The 19,347-nt window shown below is 36.2% G+C and overlaps 1 protein-coding gene across 1 annotated transcript in view; it reads right to left on the bottom strand.

Annotated features, from left to right (window-relative positions):
• The window catches only part of ARIH1 (ariadne RBR E3 ubiquitin protein ligase 1), a 140,377-nt gene that overhangs the window by 80,828 nt on the left and 40,202 nt on the right, over window positions 1-19,347 (bottom strand). The window contains exon 2 of the mRNA XM_040493195.1: window positions 8,754-8,821. Coding sequence (XP_040349129.1) covers window positions 8,754-8,821 — 68 coding nt within the window. The remainder of the gene's footprint in view (window positions 1-8,753; window positions 8,822-19,347) is intronic.

The raw sequence follows: 19,347 nt of genomic DNA, 5'->3' as shown, positions 1-19,347 counted from the left end.
AATAAATCCTTTCCTACCTGAGCGAGAAAAAATGTTATCTCTAAGTACCTTAAGGGTAAAAAATGGTATATGACACACTGCTCTTTGATGTTCTTCATCACTCAATGTCTCCTATTCAACTGATGTTCAAAAACATTCTTGAAATGTATGAAGTAGTAAGATAAGTAGCAAGACAGGGACAACACAGTAACTTCAGGTGAAGTCACTAATGGAGGAAATTGCTCCAAGTAGTATATAGCAAGATGGTACATTTGCCTCTTTCCATACATGCTCCGCAATAACACTTAAACTGTTTAAATAGTAAAAAATCACTATAATATAGAAGAGTGAAGAATGCCATCACAAAAGCCTTTCTGATAAACCAAATTTATTTTCACATCCCAAAAGTTAACTGTGAAACAATGTATCATTAGTGATGCAGCTAATAAGGAAAGTTCCATACCATCATAATAAACATACAAGTGCTGGTTCTAGTACCTATTCACTAAATGGTGTTAATCCTTCAGAATGAAAACCAGAAAGTTATTTGCTACGTAGTCTGCACTGAAATCAGTCTTCAAGATTCTTTGATTACACCTGCCCATTAAAAGTAGTAAGTCAAAGACCACCTGTATTTCCCCTCTCCTCAAAAATGCCAGTTAACTCATTAACACACACCTTATAGAGGAGATCCTGATTTTGTATTTGTTATCAACTCTAAAGGAGTTTGACTTGGGGGTTATGTCTCTAGCTCCTGACATACTAATATCTGATTTACATGCATGTCATAATTTTCAGAAATTACATACATATTACAAAAAATAAAACCTACAGATGGTTGAATTAAAATATTTACTAAATACTGACTACAGATTAGGAGTTCTGTTATGCACTAGCAATGAAAGACGAGTAAGATAGTTTTTATGCCCAAACAACTCTAATGAAAGTGTTGAAATATTAAATCAAATACATTTAAAAATGCAACAGAAGAAGTGATTAATTTTTTGAGAAAAAAAGTCATCTTAGAAGTAAAGTTTAAGTTGGATTTTAAAGAACAATTAGGAAAAAGGATAAAGAGAAAGGCATGTCAGGCATGGGCCAACGACAGTACAATTCCCAAAGTGCTCCCTAGGGCTTTACAGCTAAAAGCCTACGTAGACATCCATAGAAGCCCCATGTCAGACAAAGGAAACAGACGCAAGGTTGAGTCAACACAAAAATGAATTTGGTGACATTTTAAAAGTTGTGTACTACTAAAGTGTAATATGAGAATAGAAATAAAGATACAGAAATAAAGAGAAAATAACAAAGGCAAACAGAAGCTGGCTTTTTAAATGTCTTGTCAGGGGAGGCGGGTGGGGAGAATGGGCAAAATAGGTGAAGGGGATTAAGAGGTACAAACTTCTAGTTATAGAACAAGTAAATCACAGAGATAAAAAGTACAGCAACAGGGAATACAGTCAACAATATGGTAATAACATTATATGGTGACATTATCATAATAAGCACTGAGTAATGTATACAATTATTGAATCACTATGCTATACACCTGAAACTAACATAACATTGTATTTAAATTATATTTCAAAAGTAACAATTTTAAAAATCTAAAACAAAAAAAGCCTTGTCATAAAAAGAAAGGGAAAAAAACCAACTCATTTTCATAGTCTCTCCTGCTAAAGGATTCATGCCTACCAGGAGCTGGGTAACTATAGTTTACAAAAAGCATAGTGCCTGAAGAAGACTCAATGAAGAATTCATTCTTTCAAAAGGGTAAGGATATATCCAGCTTTCAGAGGCTGAAAGAGGAGAAATATGAATTGTGATATCACATGCCCAATATGATGATATGAGCTGTGACGCCTGTGTCCAATGGCAACAGCATGTTCACTAAAACAGTTTGATGCTGTGATTTGGACACTTCCTGGATGCACAGCCTTCATGGAGGATTCGCAATCTTTAATGTTGTTTTCACTTATTCTCTTCAAGTTTGTTTACAACTAAAAACCCTCAATGATAACAGGAATGGAAAAGGCTCAAGATATGACAGATGAAATAATGGAAGCAACATCCCACAAAAATTATGATAAAATCAAAGCCCAGATGGAAAGGTTAGCCTTCTAAAGAAGTAGAAGGGCAGATATAGTTGTTGCTGCACTTCTGATTCTCTGATTTGCTGTTCTGCTTTATCTGGAGAAGCATAGGAAGAAATCTAGTGAACAGAAAAAATTCTATTTATGTAACAGAAGAGAAATCAATCTACAGAGTAAAAATGCAGAAGGCTGGGTAGGAAAGAAAATGGCAAAGGTCTGGAAAGCTGCTATGAGAAATAAAAGATGACACCAAAAAATATAAATCGTCCCTTCTCCATTAGCCCTTCCTCACCTTTACCAAAATGTATTTTTAAAAGGAATAAATTACTTGTTTTTAGGGTCAGGACAAATTTGTTTAAACCATGGACTAGACATCTGGGAGCAAAATAAGAAGAATTATTGGCAGCAATCTATTTATACCTCTATGGCTCTCACTAGACCATAAGATCCTCCTCCAGGGCAAGGACTAGGGCTCCCTAATGAATAAACAAACAAAAAATTGGTATGTTTGGTATATGGAAATGAAGAATGACAACAGAGAGGACAGAATTTAAAGTACTTCACAATTTCGACTAGGATAAGATTTATCTTTAGTATGTCAAAATGAATAGAAAAGATACTTGAATATATTCTGTGTTACTAAGCGGGAAGCAAGATTTTTTTTAATGCTATGTAACAAAATTATCGGCCATATTGTCTAACCTATGATTCTGGGGAACCTAAATTGTTACAAGATTGACATACAAGCCATCTTCATTTTTATACTCAAAGACAGGAAGGTGCACAGTGTCACTGAAACTGTATTTCCTTACATTCTGGGTTTCTTTTCACTTTCCAAGGGTATTAAGGGAAGGTGAAGGAGAAGGCATGGAAAGGGGCCTAGGCATTGGTGTTTTTTAAAGTTCTCAGGGATTCTAATGTGCAACCACTTTAATAGTTTATCAGTTGATTCTTTGGGATTTCATAAATAGATGATTATACTGTCGACAAAAATTTCTCTTCCTTTTTTTAAATAAATGTTTTCATACAAATGAGCGTTGGGGCATCTGGGTGGCTCAGTCAGTTGAGCATCTAACTCTTGATTTTGGCTCAGGTCACGATCTCACAGTTTATGGGTTCGAGCCCCGCACTGGGCTCTGCACTGACCGTGTAGAAACTTGGGATTCTCTCTCTCTGCCCCTCTTCTGATTGCCGCTGTCTGCTGTCTCCCTCTCAAAATAAATAAGCTTAAAAAAAAAAAAAAAAAGAGTGCTTATTTTCTGAATCAGTTATCTTGTTATTATAAAATTTTTTTTAACGTTTATTTATTTTTGAGACAGAGAGAGACAGAGCATGAGTGGGGGAGGGTCAGAGAGAGAGAGGGAGACACAGAATCTGAAACAGGCTCCAGGCTCTGCACTGTCAGTACAGAGCCCGACGCAGGGCTCGAACTCACGGACCACGAGATCATGACCTGAGCCAAAGTCGGACGCTTAACCGACTGAGCCACCCAGGCACCCCGGTTATCTTGTTATTATAATGCTTTTCTGTGGTTATTGAAGAAAGTTCACAGCATACATAAAAGTATAAAGAAGAATCTAAAAATAACCCATAATCCTCCCATTCCCCAATCTTTATACCATTTATTTAATTTTCCATGTATTATTTTACTTATCAGAACTTCCAGTTCATTTAAATGCTGGTAACAGCCAGTAACCTTGTTTGGTTTTAATGGACATCCTTCCAATGTTTCAAAATTAAGGATAATTCTGCTATTGATGATTAGTTGATGTTTTTTATTAATACCTTCCTAGTTTGCTAGAAATTGTTTTTCTTTTTCTTTCTTTCTCTCTTTCTTTCTTTTCTTTCTTTCTTTCTTTCTTTCTTTCTTTCTTTCTTTCTTTCTTTCTTTCTTTCTTTCTTCCTTTCTCTCTCTCTCTCTCTCTCTAATAAGCCCGACATGGGGCTTGAACTCATGACTCTGAGATTTAAAAAAGTCAAATGCTCTACTGACTGAGCTAGCCGAGCGCCCCTACAAATTGTTTTCTTCTAACTCATGGGTAAATGCACAATGTATTAAATGCATTCCTAACATTTATTATAATTTCCTTTTGGTTTCCCTTTGCTAACCTGTTTTAAATTAAATTAGTAAGTGCTATAGATGAGTTTTCTCCCCAATGGTGACCTGTTTTTGCATTCCTAAGAGAAATCCTACTAGACCATTAATTCTTCCAATTTAACTGTTATTTTATTTATGAATTCAACAGCTATGTTCATAATAAAGACAGCTTTCCTATGCTGTCTTTGTCAAATTTTGTAACAAGGGTTATTGTGATTTGGCTAATAGGAATTAATAATGTCCTATCTTTTTCTATGTTCTGAAATAATTTTCAATAGAAACTGGCAGTTCCTTGATGGTTTATTAGATAGAACTTGACCATAAAATCATGTAGTGTTTTTTGGAGAAGTAGAGGGATCTTTTGGTATATTTACTACATTCTTCCGTGGTTATTTTTCTACTTCTTATGGAGCAATTTAAGTAATTTCCATTTCTAAGCTTTCAAATATATTGGTAAAAGTAGCATACAGTATTCAGTTATAACTTTGAAATATTTTTCCCATCTGTAATTATGAATTATTCCCAATGTTTATTTGTGCCCTCTTCCTAGTCCCCATCACATTTACCAATAGTTTATTTCCTAACCCTTTTCAAAATAGCTTTAACTTTTTAAGAGCAGTTTTAACTCACAGCAAAACTGAGGATTAAGTACAAAGCATTCCCATATACCCTTTACCCCCACACACGCACAACCTGGTCCACTAGCAACATCTCACGTTGGAGTGGCACATCTGATAGAATCAATGTACCTACATCAACACATCATTATCAAAGTCCATAGATTACATTAGGGTTCACTTTTGTGTTGCATGTACATCTTATGGGTTTGGAAAAATGTACAATGACATGTACCCACCTTAACAGTTTCATACAGAGTAGTTTCATTGCCCTAAAAATCCTTTTTGCTCCACATATCCATCCTTCCCTTCCCCATCTCCTGGCAAGCACTGATCTTACTGGTCTCCACAGTTTTGCCTTTTCCAAAACGTCATATGGTTGGAATCATACAGTATGTAGCCTTTACAGATTGGTTTCTTGCATTTAAGGTTTCTCCATGTCTTTTCATGACTTCATGGCTTATTTCTCTTTAGCATTAAATAATATTCAATTGTCTGGATGTATACCACAGTTTATTCATCCACCCACCAACTGAAGGGCATCTGATTGCTTCCAAGTTTTAGCAATTATGAATATTCAAGTGCAGGTTTTTGTGTGGAAGCAAGTTTTCAACTCATTTGGGTAAACACAAAAAGTGTGACTACTGGATCGTATGGTAAGAACATGCTTAGTTTTGTAAGAAACTGACAAACAGGAAGCAGAGGGGCTATGCCATTTTGTATCCCCACCAGCAATGAGAGTTCTCGTTGCTCCACAACCTCATCAGTATTTAGTAGTGTCAGTGTTGTGGATTTTAGCCATTCTAATAGGTATGCAGTGGTATCTCATTTTAATTGGCAATGCCCTAATGATATATGATGTTGAGTATCTCTTCATATTAGCTTATTTAACATCTATATCCTCCTTACTGTGATGTCTATTCAGATTTTTGCCCATTTCAAACTTTTTTTTTTAATTATTACTGAGTTTTAAGAGTTCTTTGTATATTTTGGTTAACAGTCTTTATCAGAGGTCTTTCACAAATATTTTCTTCAAGTCTGTGGTTTGCTTCTTATACTCGATACGTCCCTTTTAAAAAATCCATTTCAAAAAATATTTTTGTTTTATGTATTTTTGTTCCCTATTTCATTTATGTTGTTTTTATCTCTATCTATGCTGCTCTCTTTTTGTGGTTTTCTAAGTTCCTATTTCAAATGCTTAGTTTGTTTTCTACCTCTTTTTCTCTTATAAAGATACAAAGCCTATAAATTCCCCTGTATCTCTTCAGCCATATCCTCCCTATATTTGTACTTTCACTGTGTAGTTATAATCATTTTTGGATAATAAGAATTATTTGAAAGTATGAAAATAAAACGCATATCAATTTTTACTGGAATTCATTATAGCCTAAATTTGACCAATTTGAAAATAATATACTCTGAAATGTACCAAATACCAATACATATTTTAAATCCTCTCTGTTTACTGATGAACGGTCTAGAAGAAAACACATTATTTTAAGACAAGTTATGTGCCAAGGGAGATATGGGAAACCGAGGAGCCTCAAAACAAGAATAAAGTTATTAAATAAGTTGGATACTGTTGAAATAAACAACTTAAGATGGCTAAATAGCAGAATGGGTACAAAAAGAAAAGCAAGTTAGTGAAATAAATAAAGATAAACCTAAGGAACTTCACACACCAGAGTAGAAAGACAAAGATGACAAGCACAGAAGAAACATTTTGAAAAAAGTTAAACTTCAAACGAAGATCCAGAAATTTCAACATGTGACTAACAGGAATTCCAGAAAGCATCAGGAGAATATAAAAAAGATAATACTAAAGAAATAATAGCCAGGAATTTCCCCAAACCAAAAAAATTAGTTCTCAGACTTAAAGGTCCCAACTGGACATGCTTTCAAAATCTACAAAATTTCAGAATATTAAAAGATTCTCTTAGAGCCCTTAAAAATTTAGCACATATGAAATGATTTAAATGACTAAAGATCTATTCTGGAGAGAAAAAGGATAAATTTGGAGAAAATAGTAGGATGCAAGAAACTAATCAGCCAAAACAAACAAACAAACACCAGTTAAATATATGAGAGCAAAATTGCCTGTAAAGGTGGCCACTAGAAAAACTGAAATAAAATGAGTAACTCTGAAACTACGGGGGGGGGACTTGATCAAACCAATAAAATAAACAAATAGAAAACATAATAAATATAAAGCACATCTTACATGGGAGTAATTATATCTAAAAGTGTGTCAGTGCTAATATCAAACGTAGAGTATAATGTGAAACTCATTAAATGAGAAAAAGATACCGGATATTCATTTTAAAACACTATTTAAAAATATTATAAATATCCAATAACATATCTTCAGAATATATAAAAAACTGAAATTACAAAAAGGAACTGAAGAGTTCACAAACACAGAAGTTTCCAAGAAACTGCCTACTTTTTAATTTATACTTACCACATGTAAGTACAGTATTTAATTGAAAAATGCTTTCAGCAGTATCAGTAGTGTTACAGGAGAAAATTCAGAATGTCTTTGGAGAAATAAGAAACTGTAAGTCTCATTCACTAGAAGATCAGATGTAAATAATGAAAACTCCTTTTCCAAATAGAAGTGTCATAAAATAAGTCAGAAAACAAATGTTACCAAAGTTAAAAAATACCACTGACTTCAAAAAGGGTAGTCAGACCCAGCAGGGACAGTGCAGGCAATCACACTGAGGAGGCATTTTACTCTTCATGAACCCTGGGAAAGCCATATAGCATATGTTGAAGAACATAAGCAATTCTGGAGTCCAATAAACCTGAGGTGGGAGTGCTAACTCCTTGTGTTACAAAACTGAGATAAATATATTAAGCCCTAAACCTTAGTTTTTGTATCAGTTAAGTGGAGATAATAGTTTCTAGCCCCTTAATAAAGCTATAAGAAGGATTAAATGAAATAATGCCTGGCACAAAGGGCTCAATAATTGATAACTATTATTTGTTACCATTAAATTGTAGTTGGGGCACAAGATGTGAGAAAGTGAGTAATGTTCTTATTTATTATCTGTTTTGCAAAATTCTTTCAATTTTAAAATCAAATGGGAAATACTTTCCATTTATTTATCATAATATCTGGGTTCTCAATTCCCAACAACTAGTTGTAATTTTTTATTAAAATTAGGATTGTTAATTTTAAACCGAAGAATATGGCTGATAGAATAAATACAAGCTTTCACCCTACCACCTTAACAAGTGCTAATTTACAATCCAAGGAAGAAAAAAAGATTAAGAATGGCATTAATATTGTCCTTCTCTAGTCCCTGCAATTTCCTCCCTTCTAGAACCAGAAACATTTTCAGAGAGAAAATATAAAAAATACTCACTGGAATATAATCTTGCCTGAAACCAGAGAAAGAGTCCAAACAGCTATTTTGATGGTCAGGATACCCTGAGCAACTTCTTCATTTTTACTGAATAAAGGTCATTAATATGCTTAACATAGATATAAAGTTTTATGGACAAGAAATTTTTAATTAATGGAAGATATAAATTATGTTTGAAGGCTGTATCAAGGGCTTTTTAAAATGTGTTTTCTTTTCTTTTATTATTTTAAATAGGCTCCATACCCAACGTGAGGTTTGAACTCAGGAACCTGAGATCAAGAGCCACAAGCTCCACTGAATGAGCCAGCCAGGTGCCCCCTAAGAGGTTTTTTAAAACTCATTTTTAGTTCTCAGTACTCAAGAGGATGTAAGTTAGAGGATACTGAAGGAGAGCCCCCTCACCTCCATAATAAAAGAAGGAACAATGAGCCTGAGTTCCCTAACACTAAGTTTACTGTAAAATTTACACAAGGAATGCAAGAAATTAAAGCACATACTGGTATATAAATCAATTCCTTATCTGCTTCTTATAAACTCAGTTCGACAGGCTTTCTGTGTTATTTGTAAGTACAAAGCTGACAGTATAGTTCCTTACCTTTCCATTAGCTTCTCTTTATCCCAATTGAAGTGGCTAAGGAGTATTCTTGTGATAGTTGCTGGATTCTAAAGAAGGGGGGAAAAAAAGTTATTTTAAGGTAATAGTACTTAAGTGAATTTTTAGGTTGAATTTAAATTTCATCCCACCCAAATTTCCTTTCCTAAGATTTTTCTTTATTCTACAAAGAAAATATAAAATTTAATTGTAAGATCAAAGAAATTTAAAAATAGTTTGCCATACTAATTTGTCAGGTTTCTATGGGATTCTAAAGCAGAATTCAAAATAAGCCAAAAAGAAATTGAAAATTTACTGTATTAAATCAAGCACTAATTAAAATTCACTGATTTCTGCAATTAAAATTTAGCAGACTGTCACAGTTAATTGACAAAATTTCTATTCAATAAAATTTCTAACACCTTCAGTAGAAACCATTTATAAGTCAGAGATATTTAATGAAAAAGACAAAATATCTGTACTGTGTAATAATTTAGAGAATATAATCCGAGGATGCTGTTTCATTTCTGAAAAGAAAGGCTAACACCATGAAATAAACCCAAAATTTACTGTCCTACTGTTTAATGCTGTCATTTATTTTTATTAACATTTATTTCCATTTCTCATGAAATTAGTCAGGTTACTATTTGGGTACAGAATTTTAACTTAAAACTCTAGTTACAATGTCAGAGGTGTAACTCAAACCTCAATCTGTTTGTTTGTAGGTCACAGTACAATTTTATTACATCAAGTAACATTTCAAAAAGAATCTCTGTATAAAATTATTTTGTGACACCATAGTTAGACCAGAGTTTTAGTTAGCCACTAATTTAATTAAAAAGTAATCTTGTATAAAAATATTGTCATGAAAGAAATCTGTATCAATTATTCTCAACAATACCATTTGTCACAGAGAAATTCACATAACATTCAATACCCTCCAAAAAAGCCAAAGATGCAGACATGTTAACTCTCTCATTCACCCACTCTAGGCACATGTTGCTAATCCATTTAGGTACTCCTTGCTTCTTGGGTCCAGACTCCTCCAGAATCCTCCTTTAACACAGCATTTAACAGACTCCACCACTTTACAAGAGTTAATATGTGAGGGGGTGGGGGGGGACCTATTAACTGATCCTATGTTATGTTTGTTTGTACAGAATATACATTGTTGTGTCCAGCTCTCTCAGAAATGTGATCCAACAATTTATTAACTCCCCCTCCAAAAAAAAACCCAACTCAACTCTTGTTTGGAAACAGGTTTCCACAATAGGATTTGCCTACAATTAAAACAGTTATTCATTTAGGTTTAGACACATGAAAAATAAAAGTGGTAATCCTATCAATTGGGAGAATGAAGTCTAGAAGTGCCGATGAGAACTGTGTGACTGTAATTTTGTGGCACCCAATATACTGTATTTTCTGCCACTAGACAGAATGCTTAGAGAAAAATGTTTCAGGAGGTGTTGAGTCTCGACTTGCAAACAGAAAAAAGGGAGAGGGGAACAAATGCCCTCTCTGACTTGATGCTGCAATAGTGTCCTTTCTGTGCTTGAGTTTCAATATCAGAAACTTCTATCCAGAGGTTCCCAAACCTGTTACTGATTCATCCAAAATTACTATGGAAAGTTCTGTTAAAATACAGATCCCCAGGTTCCACCACCATAGTTCTACTTAATAGGTTTAGGAAAGGACAGGACCAAATGTGCTCGTGATCCAAAGGACTCAGAAAATTAGACCAGCAGTTCCCCAGGGAAGAAAACATGACAACTTTTCTATTTTTTTAGCTCATCCTTCAAAAATTCCTGTGTAGGTGTGTATGTGTTTGTTTAATAATGTGTGTATTATATTAAAGGTACATGCTCAAAAGTTTTTCCCAAAAGGACAGACTAAAAAAATTCATCTAAACCACAGTGGCATGATAACGCCAAAATACCTATATTCTGCGAGGGTCTATGCTATGGGACAGGAAATATTTCACAATACTAACTAATAATTTTTGGTTCACTATTTCACTGTAGGTGGCTCAGATCATTTATGTGCACTACATATAAGGAAAGGTAATGGGGGAATAACATATAATGTGAATCTACTGTATGTGAGGCCCTGTAGAAGGTACTTTATATACCTCATTTAATTCTCAAAGCTCTAAGGTAAATATACTTATCTGCCATTTTAAATATGCAAAAACTATGATTAGAATCTTTGGAGATTATAAAAATTACCCAATATTATCCAGTTAAGTGGAATAGTTGTGACTTCTAGCCTAAGACAATCTGAATCTAATATTCTTTCAGTTATTCCATGTAATAGAACCCAAAAGGAACATTAAAGATATCATTTACTAGTCATATGTCTATGACTATCTGTGCTGACAGTGCAGAGCCCGGAGCCTGCTTCAGATTCTGTGTCTCACTCCCTCTCTGCCCTTCCTCCCTTGCTCACGCTCTGTCTCTGTCTCAAAAATAAACATTTAAAAGTTTTTTTTTTTTTAAATGGGTACATTTAGTCATATAGTTATACATCAGTAATGTTAATTTATTTAAAAACAAAACAGTCTGACTTCTGGTCCTGGCCAAGATGGAATAATAAGCTCACTATAGCGTCTCTCTCTCTCTCCCCCCCCGACTGATTACAACTAAAAATTGGACAAAATACTCTTAAAATTAAACAACAGCAAGCAGATTGGGGAGGGAAATGAAGAACAAATAAGGTGGTGGTGAATATCCTGTTTGTTTTTTAACCTTTACTTCCTGGCTTTGACCCATGGGTGGGCCAAATAGAGAAACTGTATAGCAGGCATGAGCATCTAACACTAAGAGGATTGCATCATTTTGACTAGAGGGTTATGGCAAAAGGCTACTAGTAAGGTAGGGAGAATACTTTTTTTTTTTTTCCTTCTTTTGTTTCTCTAGGTCCTGCCCTGAGCCCTGCTGCAACCATGAGACTCCACTGCTCCAGAATGACAAGAGAAACCTGCTGCTCTGAACAGAAGAATAAGGAAGAGGGCCCTGAAAGGGGGGAGGGGGAGTGGAAATCCCTATTCTTTTCTTTTTTCTCTTGCCACTTCATCTCAAGGCACAGGTAAGAAACTAAAAGCTAGAGAACTCCAAGCTTCAGGCTAGAGGAATGAAGGGCCTCTGGGAGTCAACAGTGTAGGGGAAATCACTGAGAAGAGAAAGATGGAGAAGTGATCCTTAAATCTGCAAATGAACCAAGTCCTGGGCTCAATTACAAGCTATGTATATGTGGAACATGGCAATTACAGGAGAGGCTTTTAGAATAGAGCTATGGTGCATTATGGTATATATAACTGCCCAAGTCCTAGATCAACCTAAGTGGGAAAGGGAGGGGCAAACTCAACACAGCAAGGGCTTTGAAAACTGAACAGATAATGGAAAAACTGCCCATATAAACTGAGAAAGAATATGCAGTCATAACCCAATTGGACTTACCTCTTTACTAGAACAAATAAAAAATCCTCACCTCCCTAAAGGATTTTAACAGGATTCAGAATCTCACAACAAAATATTCAAAATACCCAGGATAGAATCCAAAAGTTAACAGACAGAGCAAGAATAACAAAAATGTGACCAAAGCCTTTAAATTTTTTTATGTTTATGTATTCATTTAGAAAAAGAGAGCAAAAGCAGGGGAGCGGCACAGAGAGAAGGGGAGAGAGAGAATCCCAAGCAGGTTCCATGTTCCATACCAAGCCCAACGTGGGGCTCGATCCCATGACCTTGAGATGATGGTCGGAGCCGAAATTAAGAGTTGGGTGGTCAACCGAGTGAGCCACCCAGGCACCCCAGAAATACCAAAGACTTTTAAAGCAGCTATTAAAAACATGATCCATTAGGTAAGAATGGACACCTTAAAATGATGAACCAAATTCTTAGGAAAGAAATGTAAGTTATAAAAAAAGAACCAAATGGAAAGTTTAGAACTAAAAAACAAAAGTTTACTGGATAGGCTCAAAAGCAGAAAGGAGATGACAGAGAAATCACTGAAATGGATGTATCAGTAAGAGTTATCGAAATTTAACAACAGAAAAACTAATTAAAAAAAAAAAAAAAAAAGAATAGTCTCCAGGTACCTGGGCGGCTCAGTTGGCTGAGCTTCCGACTCTTTTTTTTTTTTTTTTTTCCTTTGGGACAGAGAGAGACAGAGCACGAACGGGGGAGGGGCAGAGAGAGAGGGAGATACAGAATCGGAAACAGGCTCCAGGCTCTGAGCCATCAGCCCAGAGCCCGACGCAGGGCTCGAACTCACGGACCGCGAGATCGTGACCTGGCTGAAGTCGGACGCTTAACCGACTGCGCCACCCAGGCGCCCCAAGCGTCCGACTCTTAATTTCAGCTCAGGTTCTGGTCCCAAGGTCATGGGATTGAACCTTGTGTGGCGCTTCAGGCTGAGCGTGAAGCATTTTTTTAAAAGAACAGTCTCTCAGGGTCCTATCAGGTAATATCAGGTAATATCAAAAGTTGTCAGCCTAGAATTCTATATTCAGGGAAAGTCAAGTTCAGGATTGAAGACAAAGATATTCTCAGACAAAAGAAAACTGAGAACTCACTGTCAGGAGACCTGTTCTAAATGAAATGCTAAAGTTCCTCAGGTGCAAGGGAAATGTTACACTGTGTTAACTGGAATTTAAATAAAAACCTGAAAATAAAGTGTTATTATTAAGAAGAGAGGAGGGGAGGGAAGGAAAGAATACCACCTGATCTCAAAACATACTATAAAGCTCCAGTACTGGCAAAAGGATAGACACAACAATCAAAGGAACAGAAGCCAGAAATAGATCCATACAAATATGGCAAAATGAGCTTTTGCAAAGGTGCTAAAACAATTCAAAGGGTCGGGGGTTGGGGGGGAACCTTTTCAAAATAACCAATCCTACACTGATTAAGACATCCTATAGGGGCATCTGGGTGGCTCAGTCAGTTAAGCTTCCAACTTCAGCTCAGGTCATGATCTCACAGTTCATTCAGGCTCTGTGCTGACAGCTCAAAGCCTGGAGCCTGCTTCGGTTTCTGCGTCTCCCTCTCTTTCTCTGCCCCTCCCTCACTCACACTCTGTCTCTCTCAAAAATAAATAAACATTGGGGCGCCTGGGTGGCGCAGTCGATTAAGCGTCCGACTTCAGCCAGGTCACAATCTCGTGGTCCGTGAGTTCGAGCCCCGCGTCGGGCTCTGGGCTGATGGCTCAGAGCCTGGAGCCTGTTTCCGATTCTGTGTCTCCCTCTCTCTCTGCCCCTCCCCCCTTCATGCTCTGTCTCTCTCTCTGTCCCAAAAATAAATAAACGTTGAAAAAAAAAATTTTTTTAATAAATAAATAAATAAATAAACATTAAGACATCTATTTTTTTTTTAATCAACTGTAACCTATAAAGACTTTACACAAAATTAATAATGGATCAGACCCAAATGTAAATCATAAGACTATGTAACTTCTAGGCGAAAATCTTTGTGGTCTTGGTTTGGGCAAATAGTTCTTAGATAACAAAAGCACAATCCATAAGAAAAACTGATAAACTGGGGGTGCATGGGTGGCCTGTTCAGTGTCCGACTTTGGCTCAGGTCATGATTACGGCTTATGGGTTCAAACCCCACGTCAGGCTCTGTGCTGACAGCTCAGAGCCTGGAGCCTGCATTTGATTCTGTCTCCCTCTCTCTCAAAAAGAATAAATAAACGATAAAAAAAAAATTAAAAAAAGAAAAACTGATAAACTGGAATTCACTAAAATGGAAAGAACACTGTTAATAAAATGGAAAGACAGGCCAGAGGCTAGGTGAAAATATAAGCAAATCATATTTAACAAAAAACTTGTATTTAGAACACATATACTTTAAAAATCTCCCGAAACCTAATAAAACAAAAACCCAATTTTAAAAGTAGGTAAAAGATTTGAACACTTTACCAAAGAAAATCTACATAGAGACACGAAAAAGAGTAAGAAAAGATGCTGAACATTATTAGTTATTTGGAACACAGGAATTGAAGCCACAATGTCACCACCATAAGCCTACTAGAATATGTGTGGGGAGAGAAGGAACCTATCAGACAATACAAAGTACTGCAGAGGATGTGGTACAACTGGAACTTTCATACACTGCTGATGGGAATGCATAATAATACACCCAACAAGAAAATATTTAACAATTTCTTATAAGGTTAAACACATATTTACTACAACCTCAAAATCTCATCAGGAATTTACCCTAAAACTTATGTTCACCCAAAATCCTATATAAGGAGGCTTACAATGCTTCATTAGTACCTGGCAAAAACTGGAAACAGTCCAAATGTTCCACAACTGGGGAATGGATCCAACAAACTGGTATGTCCACGATGGAATATTACTCAGCAATAAAAAGAACTATGGCTATATATATATAACAACATGAAAGAATCTCAAATGCAAATTCTAGGTGAAAGAAGCCATATTCAAGAGGCTACATATTGTATGATTCCACTTATATAACACCCTGGAAAAAGTAAAACTACAGGATTCGTATAAATCCCTGGCTGCCAGGAATTAAGGGTGGGGGAGGATTTGCATGAACAGGGTAGAAGGAAGGAATTTTTTAGAGGGCCACTATGGAACTGTTCTGTGTGTAGATTGTAGTAGTGGATACACAACTCCAGACACTGGTCAAAATTCATGGAACTGTACACCAAAAGTATAAATTTTATGTAAATTAAAATATAATTTTTAAATATTAAGTGTAAAAGTTTTTAACCTACACTGGAGCACCTATAATGGAGTTGTGACTGTTTAAGGTACAATATGTGTCGGGGTACCTGGGTGGCTCGGTAGGTAAAAAGTTTGACTCTGAATCTTGGCTCAGATCTTGGATCTTAGGGGTGGGTTGTTAATTTAAGGCCTGTGTTGGGTTCTGTACTGGGTGTGAAGCCTACATAAAAAAATGAGGCGGGGGTAGGGGGGAAGAATGGGGCACCTACATGGCTCAGTTAGTTAAAGCATCTGACTCTTGATTTTGGCTCAGGTCATGATCTCAACAGTTCGTGAGATCGAGCCCTACTATCAGTGCAGAGCCTGCTTGGGATTTTCTCTCTCCCTCTGCTTTTTCCCCACTCTCCCTCAAAATAAAATAAACATTTAAAAAGAAAATGGGTAGCCACTCTGGAAAACAGTATGGAGGTTCCTCAAAAAATTAAAAATAGAACTACCCTATGACCCAGCAATTGCACTAGGCATTTATCCAAGGGATACAGGTGTGCTGTTTCGAAGGGACACATGCACCCCCATGTTTATAGCAGCACTATTGACAATAGCCAAAGTATGGAAAGAGCCCAAATGTCCCTCGATGGATGAATGGATAAAGAAGATGTATATATATGTATGTATATGTGTGTATATATATATATATATACACACATATATATATATATATACACACATATACATACACACACACACAATGGAGTATTACTCGGCAATCAGAAAGAATGAAATCTTGCCATTTGCAACTACGTAAATGGAACTGGACGGTATTATGCTAAGTGAAATTAGTCAGAGAAAGACAAAAATCATGTGACTTCACTCATATGAGGACTTTAAGAGACAGAACAGATGAACATAAAGGAAGGGAAACAAAAATAATATAAAAACGGCGGGGGGTGGGGGACAAAACAAAAGAGACCCATAAATATGGAGAACAAACTGAGGGTTACTGGAGGGGTTGTGGGAGGGGGGATGGGCTAAATGGGTAAGGGGCACTAAGGGATCTACTCCTGAAATCATTGTCGCACTATATGCTAACTAATTTGGATGTAAATTTAAAAAAATAAAAAATAAAACAAGTTAATAAATAAAAAAAAGAAAGTACAAGTGTCAAAAGAACAATGCTGAATAGAACACAGACATGAAATTATTCAATGCCAGGCACTTTATACACATTATTATTTGATTTAGTCATCACATCGATACTTTATATAAGGTAGGCATTATTCACATTTTACAGATAAGGTTAGAGAGGTTAAGTGACTGGACCCAAGATGAAACAGATTCATAGGATCTGAATATTAGGAAAAATTTATAAAAATGTATGCTTATAGTACCACCCTTAAAAGATTCTGATTTAAATGCTTTAGGCTGGGGACTAATAAAAGGAGAGAAATCACCTATGCATGCTACCAAAATTCTTGATTAGTTGTGTAGAACATCAATTCAAGCCCTTGGTTGAAATAACTCTTCATCCTATTCTTACTGGCGTTTTTTTTTTTTTTTTTAAAGATATAAACAAAGCAAGAAAAGACCTAACACAATCTGAAATCTCATATATTCTCTAGCTAAAACAATGGTCCCTCATTTGGGCTATGTATTAAAATCTCCCTAGGAACTCTAAAAATATCAGTACTTAAACTTCACCAGAGCAATTCTGATTCAATTATCTGGAGTGGACATGGGTATGTGAATTTCTTACTCAAATTTTTTTTTTACCTAAAATTCCCCAGATGATAGTAATATGCAGACAGAATTAGGAACTACTGCTCTAAATAGTTTCCAACTGTGAGAGCTCTGAAAGAGTATACATTTAGAACTCTAATATGAATATAGAAGTGTAATACTGTAGTAATTTGAAGAAAATTACATTCTAAGGTGATAGCAAGTGTTTGCTTTGAAAGTATCTACAAAGTTCTGCTTTTGCACTTTTTTAAAGTTTATTTATTTTTTGAGAGAGAGCGCATGCAAAATCAGGGGAGGGGCAGACAGAGAGAGGGAGAGAAAGAATTTCAAGTAGGCTCTGTGCCATCAGTGCAGAGCCTGACTCGGAGCTCAATCTCACGAATCTGTGAGATCATGACCTGAGCCAAAATCAAGAGTGGGACGCTTACAGGACTGAGCCACCCAGGCACCCCCTGCTTTTGCCCTGAAAAGTAAATCTGAACATGCCAACTGTCCCAGCTGAGGCCTTAATATCAATGCACTATCATCCTCCATTCTTTGATCAAGTGGTTCTCAATGTGGGTAGATTTTAGAATCATCTGAGGAACTTTCAAACACCTGTATTGGGCCACACCCCACAACAAATACATCATTGGATGAGTGTAAGGAAAGAACCCGTGCATTACCATTTTTTGAAAGCTCATTGGCAATTCCATTACACAGCCAAGATGAAGAACCACAATTCTAGTTGTACACATGAATGCAGAGCCTACGTTTAAAAGAATGTGACAGGGGCGCCTGGATGGCGCAGTCGGTTAAGCGTCCGACTTCAGCCAGGTCACGATCTCGCGGTCTGTGAGTTCGAGCCCCGCGTCGGGCTCTGGGCTGATGGCTCAGAGCCTGGAGCCTGTTTCCGATTCTGTGTCTCCCTCTCTCTCTGCCCCTCCCCCGTTCATGCTCTGTCTCTCTCTGTCCCAAAAATAAATAAACGTTGAAAAAAAAAAAAAGAATGTGACAGATCTCCTAGTAGACCCAATCAAGTTACTGAGTAACATTCCAATGATTAGTATTGTGGGGAGGCAACTATTTTTTGACATTAGACGTTTGACTTTGGCTCAGGTCATGATCTTGCAGTTTGTGAGTTCGAGCCCCACATCGGGCTCTGTGCTGACAGCTCAGAGCCTGGAGCCTGCTTTGGATCCTTTGTCTCCTTCTCTCTCTGTCCCTCCCCCACTCGTGCTCCATCTCTGTCTCAAAAATAAATAAATGTAATCAAAAAAATTTTTTTTAAAAAGGGAAAGCTCAATATTAAATGAATGGGTTTTATAATAGTCTAGGATGAAGCAGCAAGAAGACACTTTTTTAGCCCAATTAACACACACAGAAAGGCCTCAAAGTATAGCTTTTCATCTATCTCATAATTTGATCTGAAATGAAATTAAACAGGTTATACACTCCATCTCAAAACTCAGTTTGACAATTTTCCTACAAAAGAATGGGCTCATAAAAAAGAATGAAATCTTGCTGTTTGCAACAACATGGATGGATCTAGAGAGTACCATCCTAAGTGAAATTAAGTCCGTCAGAGAAAGACAAATATCGTATGATTTCACTCATATGTGGAATTTAAGAAACAAAACAAATGAGCGAAGGGGAAAAAAAGACAGGCAAACCAAAAACAAACTCTTAACTAGAGGGAACTAATGGTTGCCAAAGGGAAGGTGGGAGGGAGATGGGTAAATAGGTGTTAGAGATGAAGGAGTGCACTTGTGATGAGCACCAGGTGTTGTATGAAAGTGCTGAATCACTATCTTATACACCTGAAACTGCATGTTAACATTGTATGTTAACTGAAATTTAAACAAAAACTTCTTTTAAAAAGGTCTTGTTTTTATAGTATGTTTCCATGTAGCTTAATCTACATGCTCCTTAAGAGAGCTGCTGCTGATCCAAATTTTATAGACTATTGCTTCGTAATGCCTTACTTAATATTAGGAACCTAAAAGCCATATTTTATAAAAAGTTCTACATAGAAATATTTGCAACACCTAAAATAAACAGTAAATAAGCAAACACACAAGTCCATAAAAAGACAATACAACACAAATGGATGGTTTATGAATTCTAAGAATACAATTAGCTGAAAAACAAGAAAATATTCAACCTCCTTAATACAGTGGTTTG

The sequence above is a fragment of the Herpailurus yagouaroundi genome, unplaced genomic scaffold (assembly GCF_014898765.1).
Source record: "Herpailurus yagouaroundi ecotype Mexico unplaced genomic scaffold, PumYag 184, whole genome shotgun sequence".
Classification (NCBI taxonomy): Eukaryota; Metazoa; Chordata; class Mammalia; order Carnivora; family Felidae; genus Herpailurus; species Herpailurus yagouaroundi.
This window is presented reverse-complemented; position numbering and strand designations above follow the sequence as displayed.